The 21,900-nt window shown below is 37.8% G+C and overlaps 1 protein-coding gene across 1 annotated transcript; it reads left to right on the top strand.

Annotated features, from left to right (window-relative positions):
- The first annotated feature begins 19,327 nt into the window (after positions 1 to 19,327).
- Positions 19,328 to 21,141, top strand: LOC141627437 (uncharacterized). Its single transcript, XM_074440712.1, has 5 exons — positions 19,328 to 19,514; positions 19,832 to 20,114; positions 20,464 to 20,544; positions 20,668 to 20,753; positions 20,851 to 21,141. The coding sequence occupies exons 1-4, from the start codon at positions 19,363 to 19,365 to the stop codon at positions 20,737 to 20,739; spliced, it is 588 nt and encodes a 195-aa protein (XP_074296813.1). The 5' UTR covers positions 19,328 to 19,362; the 3' UTR covers positions 20,740 to 20,753; positions 20,851 to 21,141.
- The last annotated feature ends 759 nt before the right edge of the window (positions 21,142 to 21,900 follow it).

Genomic DNA, 21,900 nt, shown 5'->3' with positions numbered 1-21,900 from the left:
ATTGTCACAAGACTGGACATTGGAGGAGGAACTGTCCCGTCTACCGTGAGGACATCAAAGCAGGCCGTGTCGCTCCTGTTGGTATGTCATCTTATATTCATATGATTGAGATTAACCATGCAAGTTTCGGAACTTGGGTACTAGATACTGGTTGTGGTTCTCATCTGTGTAATCATTTGCAGGGCCTAAAGAACATCATACCTCTCGAAAAAGGTGATGTGGACTTGCGAGTCGGGAATGGAGCACGAGTTCTTTGCGCCTCGAAGGGGACATATGTAATCCAACTCCCTAGTGGTTTTGAGTTATCTTTAAATAACTGTTACTATGTACCCAGTTTATCTAAGAACATTATTTCTGTTTCCGTACTTGCTAAAGACGGTTTTACATTTTCAATAAAGGATAATAGTTGTATTTTCTCTTTTAATGAAATGATTTATGGCAAAGCAGTTTCCATGAATTGAATTTATATCTTAGATCAAACCACGGAAGTATTACACATGAATAATAAGAAATTAAAGGTTGGTGACAAAGATCAAACCTATCTATGGCATTGTCGAATGGGACACATAAATGAGAAACGCGTAAAGAAACTCGCCGATAATGGGACTATTCCCTCATTCGGATTTTCTGCATATGGCACGTGTGAATCATGTCTCATTGGCAAGCTGACTCGAATTTCCTTCAAAGGTGTTGGAATGCGCGCTAGTGACCTATTAGGACTCATACATACGGACGTATGTGGACCTATGTCAATTGCCGCTAGAGATGGCTATAGATATTTTATCACTTTCACGGACGATTTGAGTAGATACGGATATGTCTACTTAATGAAGCATAAAAGTGAGTCCTTTGAGAAATTCAAGGAATACCAGAATAGGGTACAGAACCAACTGGGTAGAAAGATTAAAGCACTCCGTTCAGATCGAGGTGGCGAATATCTTTCAAATGAGTTTGATCAACACCTGAAAGACTGTGGAATCGCTCTACAGTTAACTCCACCTGGAACACCTCAATTAAATGGTGTGTCCGAACGGAGAAATCGAACCTTACTTGATATGGTTCGATCCATGATGAGTCACACGGTAGTGCCTGATTCATTATGGGGTTATGCTCTTTGTCATTTGCTCTTATACTTAACCGAAGTCCGTCTAAAGCTGTCGACAAGACTCCATATGAAATGTGGAAGGGAACGGTACCTAACTTGTCCTTTATTCGGGTTTGGGGTTGCGAGGCTTATGTCAAGTGGAGACACGAGGATAAGCTCGGCCCGCGATCGGTCAAGACATACTTTATAGGTTATCCAAAAGGAACATTTGGTCATTACTTCTATTCGCCAACCGAACATCAAGTATTTGTTGCGGCTAGTGCGACGTTCTTAGAGAAAGAATTTCTCGAGAACAAGTCGAGTAATAGAACCTTCGAGCTGTCGGAGATTCCAGAACCAACAACCAAGGAACAGATGGAGGAAGCTGTACCTCCAACTGATGATACGGTTAATATTCCTGAGGAACCTAGGAGGTCGGGTAGAGACTCTCATCCTCCGGACAGATACATTGGTATGGTCGAGGAGAATGATGTTTTACTTCTAGAAAGTAATGAACCCGCAACCTATAAAGGTGCTATGGCCTGTTCCGACTCAAAGCTATGGCTCAAAGCCATGCAATCCGAGATGGATTCCATGTATGAGAATAACGTATGGGATCTAGTTGATTTACCTAATAAGGTAAAACCTCTACAGTTCAAATGGCTTTACAAAATAAAGCGTTCTGTAGACGCGCAACCAGATATCTATAAGGCACGACTTGTGGCAAAAGGTTTCACTCAAGTGCAAGGATTGCATTATGATGAGATTTTTGCACCTGTAGTCATGCTACGTTCCATTCGGATAATCTTAGCGATTGCCGCATTTCATGATTATGAGATTTGGCAAATGGATGTGAAAACCGCCTTCTTAAACGGTTATTTGGAGGAAGAGTTGTACATGGTGCAACCCGAAGGTTTCATAGATCCTAAACATCCTAAGAAAGTATGCAAGCTTAAGCGTTCCATTTATGGACTTAAGCAAGCTTCTCGGAGTTGGAATCATCGTTTCGACCAAGTGATAAAAGAGTATGGTTTCACTCGATCGGTCGAAGAACCATGCTTATATGTCAAGTCGAGTGGGAGCAAGATTGTATTCTTGATATTGTATGTCGATGACATACTCTTGATTGGGAATGACATTCCTCTCCTTTCTTCGGTTAAAGAATGGTTGAAGAACCATTTCCAGATGAAAGATCTGGGTGAGGCACAGCGTATTTTGGGAATCCGTATCTACCGAGATAGATCACGACGGATGTTATCACTTAGTCAGGAGTCTTATCTAGATAAGGTTCTTGAGAGGTTCAGCATGACCAACTCCAAAAATGGGAACCTTCCTATGACGACTGGGATGCAGTTGAGCAAGTCTCAGTCACCCACGACGCATGAGTCGTGTTCCTTATGCTTCTGCAATAGGATCGATCATGTATGCCATGATATGCACACGTCCAGACGTGGCATATGCATTGAGTATGACGAGTCGGTACCAAAAGACTCCAGGTGAAACACACTGGATAGCAGTCAAAAATATCCTCAAGTACCTACAGAGGACTAAGGATTGGGTATTGACTTATGGAGGCGATACTAAGCTATGCGCAACCGGTTACGCAGATGCTAGCTTCCAAACGGATCGAGACGATTCAAAATCTCAGTCCGGATTCGTCTTCACTCTTAATGGTGCTGCGGTCAGCTGGAAGAGTTCCAAAAAGAGTGTTGTAGCAGATTCTAGTACTGAATCCGAGTACTATGCCGCTTCGGAGGCAGCAAAGGAAGCGATATGGATGCGTCAATTCTTACAAGGGCTTTCGGTAGTTCCTAGTTCGAATGACCCGATCACCATCTATTGTGACAATAGAGGTGCCATCTTCCAGGCTAAGGAGCCAAAGTCTAGCAACAAATCTAGACATGTACTACAGAAGGCTCACCTGATCCGTGATTACGTGGAGCAAGAAGAGATAGTGATTGACAAGATTGCGACGGATGATAACATCGCAGATCCTCTCACCAAACCGTTGAATTATGATAAGCATGTAGGGCTTGGTAATTCCATGGGAATTAAACATGTTCCTAAGTTGTAGTACTTGATTATGGATTTGATACATTATCTTTTTCATATATTATTTATAACTTCATCATTTTATATATATAATATTTTGTTTTTCATGTGGATTGTACTGACAACATTGAACGCCACAAAGTGAACTGAATTACATTATATTTGTTTTTGTCCGTAATCGCCAATGTGAGTGATAACTCGGCTATTATATTGTGCGGTCGATTGATGATGGGTTCAACGAGCCATAAGTTAAACGGTTGACTAATCGATCACAGATACGAGATTATGACGATACCTCGTAGGACAATTTTTATTTGTGACAACGTAATGGAGTCCTAAATGTTCTATAACATTCGGTGCCAAGTCGTGGATAGGACATCTATTGTGTACCTAGAGTCGATTCTTTTGACTATCAACTGTCTCTTGAGATTAAGGCAGTTTTGGGTGACTTTGGTTTCTTTCTCGATCTCACCGTGAATCGGGGCTAAGTAGATTTTTTCCGGGTCATTTCATACTCGTGCTTACATCTGCAGGATTTGAGTTGAGGAAAATATCCATCCCTTATCAGGTATAGTTATTTCTCAGGGCCACTCGAGGAGTTATAACTGAAATGCATGGCCATGCTCGAATGTTGATTCGTTTATCAGTTAAGTTACTCTCTAGTCGGGAAAACCACTCTTGATATTGACCGCTTGTAAAATACGACCTTTGTGAATTCGGATTTGCAAATTGTTTTACATTGAGTGGGAGAAATTTTAAAGGATATGAGAATCGGTTATCGCACATACACTTGTGAGGACAAGTGGGAGTTTGTTGAGGTGGTGTCCTCCACAAATTAGTGTGATAACATTTGTAAATCTCTTACAGGTTCACAAGGGCATACTTCGTATATTTAATCAGTTGATTAACGTTTACCTAATAACGGTTGGCTTGCTAGAAAGTTTGACGTTATTATCATACAGATGGCGGTGATCAACTGGTCCCTAAAGGTCACACCTATAGGACGTATTTGAGAAATGTGGTTATAGAAATATAATTACATTGATGCCCAAAATGACTAAAAAGTTAGTCAATGTGTTGATGAGATAATTATTTAATGAAAATTAAATAATATTAAGTTGAGACGAATTAACTGTCAATTCGTAAATTAAATATAATAAGTTATATTTAATTAAATATATATAAGGTTAGTTTGAAAGAATTAATCTGTTAATTCGTAATTAAATATAATCAGTTATATTTAATATCAACAAGTTGAATGTGTCATAGTGGTAATAGTGAGGGTACACAAGCCAAGAGGTCATGAGTTCGATCCTCACTAGATGACAATTTAACACACTTTATATATTTTTGGAAAGACCAAAAATAAGGAAATTTAATTCCTTATTTTCGGATCACATTGGCCGAAATTAGGAGATATAAATCTTTCCTAATTGATTTCGGATTTTGGTCTATATAAAAAGAAAGGTAGAGAATTATTTCTAACCTAATTCTTTTTCTGACCTAGCCTCCTCTTTCTCATCACAAAAACACAAAGACAATAAAATTTTTGTAAAATTTGAGATTGATTTCTAGCATAATCAAAGGGTATATCTTAGATCGTCTTGGGTGCAACTAATAGGCGAATATCAATTTTGATATTGTTCTTAGGCCAATTTTGCAAGGACCCGAGGTTAATTCTAAATCTTTTTACTTATGCTTATGTATTTTATTTTATGACCATAGATCATCTTTATTATATCGTTATAATCCTTCATGTTAAAGGAAAGTATACAGATTATGTCCCACAATGGTAACATGTTACTAATTACGTTGACAAAGAGGGTGACATAAGACCATATATGATAACATGTTTATCATGATATGCAACCAAGTATTAACTAATCTGGTTACATAGTTCTAACAAAATAGTAACATATTTATCAGGATATACAACCAAGTATTACTTCTTGGTCATTAATTATTGTTCATTAATGCAAGACAAAAAAACTGGTAACATTGTCATCAAATATTGGTACCATTTTAGAAATAATATGAACCCGCTATATCATCCAAAAATTGATAACATTTGTTCAATAAGGTGGTAAAATATTATACTTACATTTTTTTTACTGATTATGACAAAATTCCCAACAAACACGGTCACATATTAGTTGATTATGACAATATACTCAACAAAGGGTAACAATTTACACTTTCCTAACTTCATGAGCAATGTCAACACGCCATGTCAACAATCTCATCACATATCATCCAAAAACTGGTAACATTGTTCAAGAAGATGGTAACATATTACATTTTCACCCTTTATATTAGCTTTGTAGAAGCATCATATCGTGATAACATTCTTTTCATGTCTATTAAAATCAACAGGTTCCCTCGCTTCTTCCAATTACCATGCTCATCTTCACACGAACTATCATGTTGCACAAAAATAACGAAAAAGAATGGAAATTTGTTTTTGTGAGAACCCATCTAAAAAAGAGAAATAGTCTACAAATATTTTTATGTGAAATCCCAAAAAATTTAATTCCACAATAAAGTTGCAAAACAAAAAAGAATTTTGTTTTTAAGATTTTTCCTCAAAAAAGGATTTTGTTAAGATAAGCTAGAATTCAATTCCAAAATAAACCCTAAGTTATAAAAAAAATCAATCCATCAAAATAATTTTTTTTATGCAAAATAAGTCTTCTAACAAAAATAAAAACCTTAATTTATCAAAAATCCTAAATTTTAAACATTAAAATTTACAAATCAAAGAAATGGGTAAGAAATTTAAAGAAAAACAAGAGAACTCATGTTACCTTGTAAACCTCAAACACAACAAATTGGTTGAAAGTCACTAACTTGTGCAAAGATTGGAAATGATGAATATTAAGAGTTTAAGACCAATAATTTAAATAATTGTTAAGATAAGGTAGAACATGTATGTTTGTAGGTGATAAACCGAGGAAATTGTGCATTGTAGTTAAAAGTGACTTGAATTGTAGGCACCCATGATTTGTGAAGCATTAAATGTAAGTGTGAACCTGGACTATTAGACCATGCTCAAGCAAGGTCACCAACTGGGTCGTGACCTTGTTGGGTCATGCTAATGATGGTAATTAAGAAGTATTAAGGTGGTAATTTGGTGACCTTGAATAACTCAGGGTCAATTGGTGACCTTGAATTGAGTTGGTGACCTTGTTGGTGACCCGGTAGATGGCGCTCTCCCATTGGTTGGAAACAAAAAAAAAAGTACAACCGTCAAAACAAAGGGAAGGTGACCTTTGGTTGAGTATGGTGACCGTGAGGTGGCGATCTCTCATTGGTGGAAAGTGGAAAATAATTGGGTTCTTGACGCAGGTCGTGACCTTCTGCTTGGGAGGATAAAAATGGGTCGAGATAATTAAGGTGTGATTAAGAGGAAAAATATTGGTGACCCGATTATATCGACCTTCTGCTTGGGGATGGTCTTAAAATAATAGGAATGATAGTTGTGCATTAAATGCATGTCAGTACAATTATTTTACAGCCGCGGGTCATTTTGTTGTAATACGAGTCAAGTTGATCCGTCTTAACATTTCAAACGGATAATACGGTCTAAAATAAGAATTTGTGATTAATATTATACTAGCTCAATATTAGACTATGTCTATCAATAACATTCACCAAAAGAAGACAAAAAAAATCATCATAAAGTAATAATAAAATAAGCCTTGATGGAAAAAAATCGCAACATTGTGTTATGCTGCAACACTAGGTTGTGACATTGTGATTTCTCATTTTTCGCCACTTGTCAACTACTTAATGGGTAATCTTATTAGAGATATAAAAGGTGTGATATAATAATAATAAAAGTGAATGTCATGATAAAATTATTGATAAAGTGAACAAATTGAGAGTGAATGTTATTGAGGTAGAAAAGTTATAAAATGGTGAGAATATTAGTTTTATATTCACAACACTCACATTACAAATGTTATTGATGTACATAGTCTTACCCGAATCGAACTGACCCCGATGGGACCACATTTTAACACTCGTACTAGAGTATATTCCATGGATTCCCGTGATCAACTCTCTTACTAAAAATTGCATGTACTCGAGAGCGACTTTTCATCTTCCCTCAAACGACGTCGCACCTCCTCACTGACGCGTCACACTCTCTCTCCGCTGTTCACTCACTAGTCCCTGTTGCCGCCCATTATTTTCAACAACTACAGATACAAATAAATATACAGTCCGTTCATTATAGACGGCCACTATCCGTCTATAGTTATAAACGGTTTGCACTACCCACTTTCATTTGTGAGAGAGATATTATAGACGGATAGTGTCGTCTATAATGAGAATTTGTGATAAATATAAACAAATTAAAATAAGCAAATTTTTATTTAAGACGGACACAATTTTTTTCTTTATACGAATATATTGGTCTTAAATCTTAAAAAGTTTAATAAGTTATATATAACTATATGCTAGATTGCACGGACACTCCTCCTAATCGGCGTTCCTGTGTTAGACACCCGTGTCGGACACGACACTCGTCGGACACACGTCAAAACGTGTCGGACACTTGTAAAGCCGTGTCTAACTTTCATCTTTTACTAGTTGGAAAGCTCGTGCGATGCACGGGACTCCTATTAGGATTATCTGTAAAAATATATATTCTTAAGTTAACAAAAAAAAGTCTAACTATGTTGAATCATGGATGAAAAAAACTTCATGATTGGTATAGTTGATTGAAGAATTATTAGTACTTTTACCGTAAAAATTTGACATTTAATAGTACTTATAACCTAGGTGTCCTTGTTATGAATTGTTAACATATTATGATAATCTATTTACCATTAACTTTAAATGTTTATTTTGTATATATTACATGTAAGTCACCAAAGTGGCCTTGTTATATTGCATTTAGACATTTGAAATCAAAGTTTTTTTTTAATTGATCATGATTAAAAGGGATGTATAAATGACATTATAGATAGAATGATCAATTATTTTTTTCTCATCTATATTTTTGGAGATCACCCAAAGGTGGGTCATTAAATATAGTTGATAATATGAAAGGATTAATTATTCATAAAGTGGGTCTAATAGTATGTATATCCAAAGATAGCATTCTTATTTGATTCATGTGTGTTATAATTAATTGTTAAAGTACATATTAACATCAATGATGGTTACTTGTATTTAAGTGTTGCCCAAAGGTCATTTAAATACATGTATAAAAGTTTATATAATATTATTTGAATCTGTATGATAGTTTTTCAAAGCACTAATTGGTAACATGTATAAATGATTCGGCAAAGATCTCCAAATTTGTTAGATCTCATTTGACTCTTTTGTAAAGTTTAATGGGCTTAATTATGATGAGTGGGCCTTAAAGATCCAAAGATACACTGGGTATAATGGCTTTGGACATTGTCATCCCGAGATGAGGTGCCAACAAAAATTACACACGAGAGCCGGGTCAGAAAAGTGCCATTATCAGGCTTGGGAGAAATCTAACAGGTTGGGTTTACACCTCATGAGGATGACAATGGCTGATAACATTGAGCCCTCCATGCCTAAAACAGAGAAAGCAAGGGAATTCATGCTTAAAGTAAAGGAGTGTTCACAGTCGGATTTAGCTGATAAGTCAATTGTTGGTAGTTTAATGAGTGAGTTAACTACTAAAAGGTTTGACTGGTCTCAACCGATTCATGATCATGTGACACACATGTCTAACTCCGGTGACAAAGTTGAAGACTTTAGGAATGGACGTAAGTGATACTTTTTGGTCCAATTCATCATTAACTCTCTACCTTATGAGTTTGGCCAGTTTCAGGTGAACTATAACACCATAAAAGATAAATGGAACTATCAAGAGTTAAAAGTCATGCTTATACAGGAGGAGGGGAGATTAAAGAAGAAGAAAGATCAAGCTGTTCATTTCCTGAGTCATGATGGTGCCAAAGAGAGCAAGGCTAAACCGAGTAAGAAGGGTAAGAATGGTAAGAAGGGAAAGTCTTTCTTTAAAGGACCTGAAAGTGCGATCCAGAAAGAAAAGAAGTGTCACTTTTGCAAGAAACCTGGACACTTCAAGAAGGATTGTCCTAAAAGGAAGGTATGGTTCGAAAAGAAAGGTAAACATTATAGTCTTGTTTGCTTTGAATCAAATCTTATAGAAGTACCTAGTAATACTTGGTGGTTAGATTCTGGTGCAACTACTCATATTTCTCACATTAAACAGGGATATCGTATGATCCAGCCCATAAGAGGAGCTGAACAGTTTGTATCCATGGGAAACAGGATGAAAGCACGCATTGAGGGCATTGGGACTTACAGATTAATCTTAGACACTGGTTGTCATATAGATCTTACAGATTGTCTCTATCACTACTACAATAACATGAATAAGTAACACCTAATAGAGAACAGTTAAGTTAATTAACCGTTTTCTAGCAATAAAGAGAACGCCTCTCCTAAATAAGCGTTGTGTTAAAAAAACAATAGAAAACGCTTTTCATATTAACAGTTATCTAAACTTTTCGTAAAAAAAAAAAAAAAAAAAAAAAAAAAACGCACTATATTCATTTCTCTTCTAACTTCAGTTACAAAGTTGCAACTCCATTTTTCTACTGAACATCACCACCTTCGACATTTATCTTCATCATTACAAATTACAAAGCTGCTACCATTTCATAGAATCAAAGATGCGGTTGTCGGACCATCACCACCTTCGACATCTTTATATCGTTCAGAATTTCTAGGGTTTGAGCACTTTACCCCAAATTTTGCGATTTATTATGTTACAAATCGAATTGCGGCTATAAATCAAGAAACTGACTTGTTTCTTTGACAATTTCAGGCTTGGTCTACAATAAACAGGTTAGTATTGCTATTCTTATGATTTATTATGTTATAATTTAAATTTTTGCGATTTAATTCAATATACCCTAGAAATTTGGAGATTTACAATTAACAGGAAATTCGACGAAAATGGGTAGAATTAGGGATCTTCGCTTTCAATAAACAGGTTTGTATTGCTATTCTTAGGGTTTTACCTCTTGCATTCAATTCAACTGGTATTCCATCTAGTCGTTTCAGTAATTCGTATATATGATGAATATTGGTAATTTTTGTAATTGATGAACATTGGGTTATTTTTCCGCAAATTATTGATTGTAACAAGTTGATCAGGCTCATTGTGGGATAGTACTCATTTAAGTGGAGGTACGTCCGAATACCACCTAACCCTTGTTGATTCAGTATCTTGCTATTTTATTATCTGCGCCCGTCTCACAGGAGACCAATTATTTCGATAATATCTGTTTGGCAGCTGGATATTGTGGTATAACTGATAATTTGCTCTTACCAGATAGTTATGATGGAATGGTACTTTGGACAAGAAGCTGGTGATCTTGTTGTTCCCAAAAATCAAGAGTACTTAGATAGACTTCCATCACCCGATAGTTGGTCGCAGTGGGGAACAGATGAATCAGGAAACTCGGGATGGCCAAACAACTTTGATGCTGGTAAGATATTGAAGGGAAATATCCGTATAAAATCCCTTAAAAATAAGGACTATAACGTAATTTATCATGTGATTAATGGTCATAAACGAAAAACAAGAGAAACGATAAAAGAATAAGAATCAACCTCGGGTCCTGTGCAAAGCCGGCCTAAGAACAGAAATCAACGCAGATTTCCTCCTAATCGTTGCACCCAAGATCGTCTGAGACTATGCCCCTTGTGCTAGAAATTGCTCTCTGATTGCCTTGCAATATTGAGAGAGCTTTTGTGAGGTTTTTGATGTGAGATCTAGAATTTCAGAGAAAAAGACTCCAAAACCCTAATTTTTCTTCAACTGAGAAGGATTAGGTCAAAAGGAGAGAAGGACTCTCCTTTTGTTCTATTCGGTCGACCGACCGGTTACTTAGGGAGGGAGTGGGCTTTCCACTTTCTCCTTATTTAACTCGTGGTCCGACTCATTTTGCTAAATGTATATGACGTGTTTTAATTATAAATCGTCATCCGTTATCGGATATTAAAATATCGACTAGTAACATGAATCAGTCGACATATTAATACTTGTCCGACAATGACAATATTGTATAATTAATTAATTCAATATACATTAATTAAATATAACCGTTTATATTCAATTTACGAATTAACCGCTTAATTCACCTTAGCCAGTATTATTTAATCCGTATTAAATAATTATCTCAACATCGCGTTTGACTAATTATTAGTCAATAACTCCGACTAACCGCTTAGTCATATTAGGCATCAACATGACTGTATTTTCATACCGTCACATCTCTCAAACGTATCCTATAGGTGTGACTTTTAGGGACCAGTTGATCACCGCCATCAGTATGACAATAACGTCAAACTTATCTAGCAAGCCAACCGTTATTGATAAACGTGGACCAACTGATAATAAAACAAAAGTATACCCTTTGATCCTTTTAGAGATTTATATGTCATTGCACTAACTGTGGAGGACACCAGCCCCAACAAGCTCCCACTTGTCCGTACAAGTGTACGTGCAATAACGTTATCCGCACTAACTGGAGGACACCGGCTCCAACAAACTCCCACTTGTCCGTACAAGTGTATGTGCGATAACCGATTCTCATATCCACTTAAAATTTCTCCCACTCAATGTAAAACAATTTGCAGATCCGTATCCGCAAAGGTCGTATTCTACAATCGATCTGTATCAAGAGTGGTTTCCCCGACTAGAGAGTAACTTAATTGATAAAACGAATCCGTATTCGAGCATGGCCATGCATTTCGATTCTGACTCCTCGAGTGGCCCTGAGAAATATCGAGTACCTGATAAAGGCTGAATATTTCCTTCAACTCGACTCTTGCCGATCTAAGCACAGTATGAAATGACCCAGAAAAAAACTACTTGGCCCCCTGTTACGGATGACCGTGAGAAAGAAACCAAAGTCACCCAAAATCTGCCTTAATCTCAAGAGACAGTCTCAAAAGAATCGACTCTTAGGATCACCATGGAGGTCCTATCCACGACCTGACACCGAATGTTATAAAACATTTAGGACTCCACGTCGTTGTCACAATTGTGTCCTACGAGATATCCGTATAACTCGCCTCTGTGATTGGTCAGTCAACCGTTTGACTTATGGCTCGTTGAACCCACCATCAACCAACGTCACAAAATAATTGCCAGAGTTATCAGCTCACGTGGGCAATTAAGGACCAAAATATAATGTTTGTTCAGTTCACTTTGTGGTGTTCAAAATTGTCGTACAATCCCACATGAAAAACAAAATACATAAATATCAAAACGATGATGTCTTACAGAGTACATGAGAAAATGAATCTAATCCATAAAAGAGTACTACAACTCAGGAACACGTTTAATTCCCATGGAAATAACATGCCCTTCATGCTTATCTTGTCGTAATGGTTTAGTGAGAGGATCTGCTATATTATCATCTGTAGCAATCTTTTCTATCACTACCTCCTTTTGCTCCACGTAATCTCGGATTAGATGAGCTTTCTGTCGTACATGTCTAGACTTGTTGCTAGACTTAGGCTCCTTAGCCTGGAAGATGGCACCCCTATTGTCGCAATAGATGGTGATCGGGTCATTCGAACTAGGCACTACTGATAGTCCTTGTAAGAATTGACGCATCCATATCGCTTCCTTTGCAGCTTCAGAAGCGGCATAGTACTCGGACTCAGTCATAGAATCTGCTGTAACACTCTGTTTGGAACTCTTCCAGCTGACTGCAGTGCCATTAAGAGTAAAAACGAATTCAAACTGAGATTTCGAGTCATCTCGATCCGTTTGGAATCTAGCATCAGCGTAACCGGTTGCGCATAGCTTTTGATCGCCTCCATAAGTCAATGCCCAATCTTTAGTCCTCCGTAGGTACTTAAGAATGTTCTTGACAGCCATCCAATGTGATTCACCTGGATGCTGTTGGAATCGACTCGTCATACTCAATGCATATGCCACGTCCGTACGTGTGCATATCATGGCATACATGATTGATCCTATAGCCAAAGCATAAGGAATTCGGGTCATGCGCTCTATATCTTCCGGTGTCTTTGGTGCCTGAGACTTGCTCAAATGCACCCCTGGAGCCATAGGAAGAAACCCCCTTTTGGAGTTAGTCATGCTGAATCTCTCTAGAATCTTATCTATATAAGACTCCTGACTGAGAGATAACATCCGACGTGATCTATCTCGATAGATACGGATGCCCAAAATTCTTTGTGCCTCACCCAGATCTTTCATCTGGAAATTGTTCTTCAACCATACTTTTACCGAAATTAAGAGAGGTATGTCATTCCCAATCAGGAGTATGTCATCAACATACAATATTAGGAAGACAATATTGCTCCCACTAGACTTGATATATAGACATGGTTCCTCGACCGATCGAGTAAATCCATTCTCTTTTATCACTTGGTCGAAACGATGATTCCAACTCCGAGAGGCTTGCTTAAGTCCATAAATGGAACGCTTAAGCTTGCACACTTTCTTAGGATGTTCAGGATCGATGAAACCTTCGGGTTGTACCATGTATAACTCTTCCTCCAAATAACCGTTTAAGAAGGCGGTTTTCACATCCATCTGCCAAATTTCATAGTCATGAAAAGCGGCAATCGCTAAGATAATCCGAATGGAACGCAACATGACTACGGGTGCAAAAATTTCATCGTAGTGCAAACCTGGCATTTGGGTGAAACCTTTAGCAACTAGTCGTGCTTTATAGATATCTTGTTGACCTTCCACAGAATGCTTTATCTTGTAAAGCCATTTGCATTGAAGGGGACGAACCTTAGCAGGTAAGTCAACAAGATCCCATACGTTGTTCTCATACATGGAGTCCATCTCGGATTGCATAGCCTCAAGCCATAGCTTTGAGTCGGAACTAGTCATGGCACCTTTATAGGTTGCGGGTTCTCTACTCGTTAAGAGCAGAATGTCATCTATGTCATGTTCCTCGACCATACCAATGTATCAGTCCGGAGGAATAGAGACTCTACCCGACCTCCTAGGTTCCTCAGGAATACTAACCGCAGCCGGGATCGAAGGAACTGGTTCCTCCAATGGTTGCTCAGCATTTGGTTCTGGAATCTCCGACAGTTCGAAGGTTCTATTACTCCTCGCGTTCTTGAGAAACTCCTTCTCTAAGAATGTCGCACTAGCCGCAACAAATACACGTTGTTCGGTTGGCGAATAGAAGTAATGACCAAATGTTCCTTTAGGATAACCTATAAAGTACGTCTTGACCGATCGCGAGCCGAGCTTATCCTCATGTCTCCACTTGACATAAGCCTCGCAGCCCCAAACCCGTATAAAGGACAAGTTAGGGACCGTTCCCTTCCATAGTTCATATGGAGTCTTGTCAACAGCTTTAGACGGACTTCGGTTAAGTATTAGAGAGGGTGACAGAAGAGCATAACCCCAAAATGAATCGGCAATACGGTGTGACTCATCATGGATCGAACCATATCAAGTAGTGTTCGATTTCTCCGTTCGGACACACCATTCAACCGAGGTGTTCGGTGGAGTTAATCGTAAGACAATCCCACAGTCCTTAAGGCGTTGATCAAACTCGTGTGAAAGATACTCGCCACCACGATCTGATCGTAGTGTTTTAATCTTTCTACCCAGTTGGTTCTGTACCCGATTCTGGTATTCTTTGAATTTCTCAAAGGACTCACTTTTATGCTTCATTAAGTAGACATAGCCATATCTACTTAAATCGTCCGTGAAAGTGATGAAATACCTATAGCCTTCTCGTGCGGTGATTGACATAGGTCCACACACGTCCGTATGTATGAGTCCTAATAGGTCAGCAGCGCGCATTCCAACACCTTTGAAGGAAATTCGAGTCATCTTACCAATGAGACATGATTCACACGTGCCAAATGATTCAAAATCAAAAGCCGAGATAGCTCCATTCTGTATGAGCTGTTTAACGCGTTTCTCATTAATGCGTCCCATACGGCAGTGCCATAGATAAGTTTGATCTTTGTCACCAACCTTTAACTTCTTATTCATTACGTGCAATATTTCAGTGGTCTGATCTAAAACATAAATTCCATTCATGGAGACTGCCTTGCCATAAATCATATCGTGTAACGAGAAAATGCAGCTATTATTCTCTATTACAAATGAAAAACCAAGTTTGTCAAGTGCAGAAACTGAAATAATGTTTTTAGATAAACTGGGTACATAATAGCAGTTATATAAAAATAACTCAAATCCGCTAGGAAGCTGGATCACATATGTTCCCCTCGAGACGGCAGCCACTCGTGCTCCATTCCCGACACGCAGGTCCACCTCACCCTTTACGAGGGGTTCGATGTTTCGGAGCCCCTACACATGATTGTATAGATGAGAACCACAACCAGTATCTAGTACCCAAGTTCCGTAACTTGCATGGTTAATCTCAATCATATGAATAAAAGAAGAAGAAGAAGACATACCAACAGGAGTGACGCGACCTGCTTTTATGTCCTCACGGTATACAGGACATGTACGCCTCTAATGCCCAGTCTTGTGGCAATGATGGCATTCCATGTTACCGTCCTTGCTCTTTGTCGCGCCTAGTGAGGTGCTTGACTCACCAAGCCCACTCTTACCTGATCCCGACTTCTTAAACTTCGGCTTACCTACTGCTAGGTTTGCCTGAGTTTGCCATTACCCTTGCCCTTGTTTGACACAACGAGAACATCCTGTTTCATGCTCCCACTAAACTTCATGTCCTTCTCGGTCTGTACGAGAAGGGAGTGTAGTGCATGAGGACTTTTCTTCAAATCATTCATATAGTAATTGGCTCTAAAGAGCGCAAAACCATCGTGTAGTGAATGAAGCATGCGGTCAATCACGATGTTCTCGCTGATCTTACAATCAAGTGCCTCCAGTTTCTCGACATTCTCAATCATGCTGAGAATGTGTGGGCTAACCGGTTGGCCCTTCTGGAGTTTTGCCTCAAAGAAGCGACAGGTATGCTCATAGGTCACGATTCTCGGTGCTTTCGAGAATTCCTTAGTGAGCATGGTGAAAATCTTGTTCGCACCTTGGGCTATGAAGCGTTCAGCAAATTGGATTCAATTGCAAAAATGAGTACGTTCTTTATCGCACCCGCTTCCATGACGAAATCGCTATACGTGGCGATCTCGTTAGCTCCAACCGTGGGGCCTGGGTTTGGCGGGATGGGCTCTATCAGATATTTGAGCTTCCCGTCAGCAATGGCAGCATTCCGTAATGCCGCCTCCCAGTCCGCGAAGTTTGATCCATCATTCTTCAGTCGAGTAGACTGATTCATCTGATTCATGAAGATCCGAAGCCAGGACTCACGGTCCAATGTGGCACTTGGCATTGGGTCGTCCGTACGGCCAGCCATTTTGTTATTAGCAGTTTAAATGATCGTGTTCTACACTGAAAAAGAAAGAAAAACAAAACGAAATAAGCAACTCATCGAGGTGATTTAAGTCTATTTAAAATTAATTTTAACGTGTAGACTCATTGCACTTGTATAATCGATCTACCTCAAGAATTATACAAATGATCCCAAGACTCAATTTCCGTAAATTGATAAGCCAACTGTTTGGCTAGTTCTACCGTTAGAACTCTTGGTCGATAGATTTCCGTAAATCCTATCTTTAGTCCACCATAATCACAGGATCGTACGAGTGACCATAGTGTTGAGATAAAATAGGTCAATCAGTTCCAACTTACCCGACGTAGAAGGGGTCATATTATGCTTACCGACGAAGAAAGGATTCATTGGAGTTTGACCTATAAAGACTATTCTCAATTTTTGGTTATCGAGGAAGATCCCATCAACTTAGTTTTAATTCATTTTAAGTGAACGAAAAACTAGCATTACGTGAATGAATTAACTTAGGTGATGGCTTATTAAGACCGTGTGACATCTGTATGTCATAGAAAACTAACGTGTAACCTCTATATGAGTCAGTTTTCATGCAAATATTAGGTGGTTTGGTTTTAGGCGGAATATGATGCAAACTATCGTTACGATGAAAAACATAAAAAAACAAAACGTAAATAAAAGTCCTAGTGTGGCCTATCCTAGCAAAATTAACAAAATACAACTTTGGAATCCACCGTTGGACCCGAGAAGCTTGTCTTGATGTTCCATCTTGGTTCATGCAGCGGGAGTGAGCATCCGATCTCCATCTTTGGTCTTCTCAAAATTACAATTTAAAATTTACAAAATATAAACCTATTTACATTCTAAATTAAAACAGTAATTACAAGGAAAAACCAAAACGGAGATGCGAGATCTCAAAATACAACCAAGACCGTGTTCCATCATTACGGTAGCACGTTCTACTAAGGCCACACTAAGTTACAACCGCTTGTAAAATTAAATACGTAATAAAAACATTCACGGCATTCAAAAGTAACGATAAATAAAAGATGCATCAACTAAAACAAAATTTATTCATGACATAATTCCGTAATTATGTTAAATTTATCCAAACCACATTTTAACGATTAAAAATTATGTGACAAAACCGCTTTTATCAACTTAATTTTAATTCATTACAATCCGTTACTTTAAACCGCTTTAAAATAACTAAATGGTACGTGTGTGAACCGTTTCACAATCAAGCGAGTGTACAAAATCCGTATAATGTACATTTTATGGCCAAAAGAAAAATTAAAACATAAAAAAAAAAAAAAATTCAGCGCTGCCAAAACACTTTTCCTCGATCGAGACACGAAAGTCCTCGATCGAAGAACAAAAATGCTCGATCGACTGATACTGCCAGTCGACCGAGTGGTCTGCCAAACAGAATAGCTCTCGATCGAGTAGTATTACGCTCGACCGAGAGCAAAACAATTCTCGTGAAATCGATTTGACAAAACAAAACCAATTACAATTTTGACGTAATCCGTATTAAATTAAATCTACAATTGACAAAACCTTAACATATTGCTATAAAAACCGTTTATAATAACAATATGCACAAACAAATCGAAAATAAAACTAATCGATCGAGACACTACAGTCCTCGATCGACTGATCAGACGTGAACAACATATCACGGTTTTCAAGGCAAAAATATCGATTCAAATCGTTTTATGAAAATCACAATGAAAAATTTACGTGGCCTCGCTCTGATACCAATTGAAGGGAAATATCCGTATAAAATCCCTTAAAAATAAGGACTATAACGTAATTTATCATGTGATTAATGGTCATAAACGAAAAACAAGAGAAACGATAAAAGAATAAGAATCAACCTCGGGTCCTGTGCAAAGCCGGCCTAAGAACAGAAATCAACGCAGATTTCCTCCTAATCGTTGCACCCAAGATCGTCTGAGACTATGCCCCTTGTGCTAGAAATTTCTCTCTGATTGCCTTGCAATATTGAGAGAGCTTTTGTGAGGTTTTTGATGTGAGATCTATAATTTCAGAGAAAAAGACTCCAAAACCCTAATTTTTCTTCAACTGAGAAGGATTAGGTCAAAAGGAGAGAAGGACTCTCCTTTTGTTCTATTCGGTCGACCGACCGGTTACTTAGGGAGGGAGTGGGATTTCCACTTTCTCCTTATTTAACTCGTGGTCCGACTCGTTTTGCTAAATGTATATGACGGGTTTTAATTATAAATCGTCATCCGTTATCGGATATTAAAATATCGACTAGTAACATGAATCAGTCGACATATTAATACTTGTCCGACAATGACAATATTGTATAATTAATTAATTCAATATACATTAATTAAATATAACCGTTTATATTCAATTTACGAATTAACCGCTTAATTCACCTTAGCCAGTATTATTTAATCCGTATTAAATAATTATCTCAACATCGCGTTTGACTAATTATTAGTCAATAACTCCGACTAACCGCTTAGTCATATTAGGCATCAACATGACTGTATTTTCATACCGTCACATCTCTCAAACGTATCCTATAGGTGTGACTTTTAGGGACCAGTTGATCACCGCCATCAGTATGACAATAACGTCAAACTTATCTAGCAAGCCAACCGTTATTGATAAACGTGGACCAACTGATAATAAAACAAAAGTATATCCTTTGATCCTTTTAGAGATTTATATGTCATTGCACTAACTGTGGAGGACACCAGCCCCAATAAGCTCCCACTTGTCCGTACAAGTGTACGTGCAATAACGTTATCCGCACTAACTGGAGGACACCGGCTCCAACAGATATCAAGTCTGCCAGATGAAAAATCTCAACACCAAAGTATGTTTGGTAGAGGAAGCAAAGATAAAAACCAACCTGACCAAGTAGACCTCTCTTATGGCTTTAGCAATCTCACAGGATCTTCTGAAGATTCTCCTTCTGATTTCTTCTTCAATATTCTGATGAGAACTGGTGCAATGGATGACATTTTTATGTACTAGTTTAACTTCTAAATTTAACATTCTTACTTTACCTTAACACGCTTCACCCATAAATTCTGTATACTCGTTTCACACAAGTTTTGAGTAGAATTGTCATTTGTCATGGTAAGGTCTAAAAATCTCTCTTTGAAAGTTGTACATGGTAATTTTCAACCGCCATGATAGCAAAGACCTTACCGTAACATAATTTACAAACAAATTTGGGGCTCACCCAAAATTTTCTGTGTAGTCTCTCTGGGGATGTCCAAGCAGAGTAGAGTTATTCCTTTATATCGAGGCTAACTCGTGATTCATTTTTGATTTTAGCCAGGAATTCCTTGCTCCAAGATGATGTTCCTGTGCCATCACATAGTCATGGTCCATTTTCACCACAATATCGATACAGTATGATGTCGTCGGAGTGTGATTCGGGAAACAAAGGGATGGATTGTCGAAGTGTTCCCTGTGATGGCGAAGGAGTGATGGATATTGATAGTTTCAGGACTCCACCTTGCTCTCCTCCAGATGCCTCAGACAATGGACATGCTAGTTTCTCAAATCTTAGTTATGGAAACTACTCTGACCAAAGTAATGAAGAATCACCATCAGTAAAGGTGAGAATCCTGTTTAAAGTTACCCTTAAATCTCCATGCTGTAATGTTGACTGTTCTTCTTCTGTCTTGTATATGGTTATTTTTCTCTTTAACATAAATTCCTCCGACAGTCAATTCGTGTATGTATCATATCATGAAAACTATGATCCATATCTTTGTGTTCTATCCACACTTTATTTCCATATAAATTGAGAACATTGAATAAATGAACTCAGCAGTAAACTCAACTTGAAAGTGCAACAGTGCTCACTGACATTGTTTTTCGGTTTATTGATGCCCCTAATGTATGTGTTTTGATCAACTGCCGATTATTATTTCATGATTTAAAAGTTGTTTTTCTCCTCTATAGTTGGGAGCAAATGCTATCCTGGCTGTTTCCCTTGCTGTCTGCAAAGCTGGAGCCGAGGTCAAGAAAATTCCATTGTACAAGGTATGTTTTTTCCCTCTATGTCGAGGGTTATTTTTTTGGAACTCTAGTGGTTTGAGTAATTCTGATATGTATTCGTTTTGATACAGCAATGCTAGGCTTATTTTTACATGTTCTCTATCGCAGGTGGTTATTGGGATGGATGTTGCTGCATCTGAGTTCTACAAGGAGGACAACTGGACAAGTCATATGACTTAAACTTCAAGGAAGAGGTATGCTTCAGTTGCCTTTCAAATTGGTTAAGATCGATTTTGTTTGATCGCGACAGAATGTTTACTGATTGGACTTCACCGACTGCGATGTTTGCAGAACAACGATGGGTCACAAAGGATTTATGGCGAGGCCCTTAAGGATCTCTACAAGTCATTTGTGGCTGAGTACTCCATTGTGTCAATTGAAGATCAAGATAACTGGGAGCACTATGCTAAGATGACCGCAGAAATCGGAGACAAAGTAAAAATTGTTGGAGATGATCTCTTGGTGACCGCAGAAACCGAACTTAGTTAGTTTGCTCGCTGTTTTGGCTCTGGCTATGAAACAAGTGTATTGGTATTGGACTATTAGTATTTGATTTTAATAAGAATAAATATATTAATTTTATCCAAATATCATCAATATTTTTTTTTTTTTTAAAAGCCAAGAGGGATAGAGAACTGTTAGCTTACCCAACCGTTCTCTTTTATTAGGAAAAGAGAACGCTTATCAGGTGTTCTCTAAAGCTTATTTCAGCCGTTCTCTATGATTATGAATATAAAACGCCTCTTCTAACAGTTCTCTAAGTTTTAGAGAACACTGAGTTGGAGAACGCCTCTAAAGCGTTCTCTAATGGTAATTCCAACAGTTCTCTAAGCGTATTTCTGTAGTAGTGTATGTACCCGATTGTGCTAGAAATCTTGTATCATTAAGTAAATTGGATAATTTAGGTTTTAACTTTAAGTTTGGACATGGTATTTTCTATGTACCGTAATGAATACTTTTATGGTAGTGATACTTTGATTGATTCACTTTATAAGTTCAATCTTGATGTTAAATTTTCCGATTCCCTATTTTATGTTGAGTGTCAAGGTATTAAACGTAGTGCATCGAATGAAAAATCAGCTTACTTGTGGCATCAAAGGTTAGGTCACATATCCAAAGAAAGGTTAACGAAGTTGGTAAAAGATGAAATTCTACCTCAATTAGATTTTAGTGACTTAGATGTGTGTGTAGACTGCATTAAAGGTAAGCAGACTAAATATACAGTAAAGAAATCAGCTACAAGAAGCTCTCAGCTTTTAGAAATTATACACACCGACATTTGTGGACCTTTTGACACTCCATCTTGGAGTGGTGAAAAGTACTTTATCACTTTTATAGATG

This window comes from Silene latifolia, chromosome Y (assembly GCF_048544455.1).
Source record: "Silene latifolia isolate original U9 population chromosome Y, ASM4854445v1, whole genome shotgun sequence".
NCBI classification, from domain to species: Eukaryota; Viridiplantae; Streptophyta; class Magnoliopsida; order Caryophyllales; family Caryophyllaceae; genus Silene; species Silene latifolia.
The sequence above is the reverse complement of the archived record's forward strand: the minus strand, read 5'-3'. Positions and strand labels throughout refer to the sequence as shown.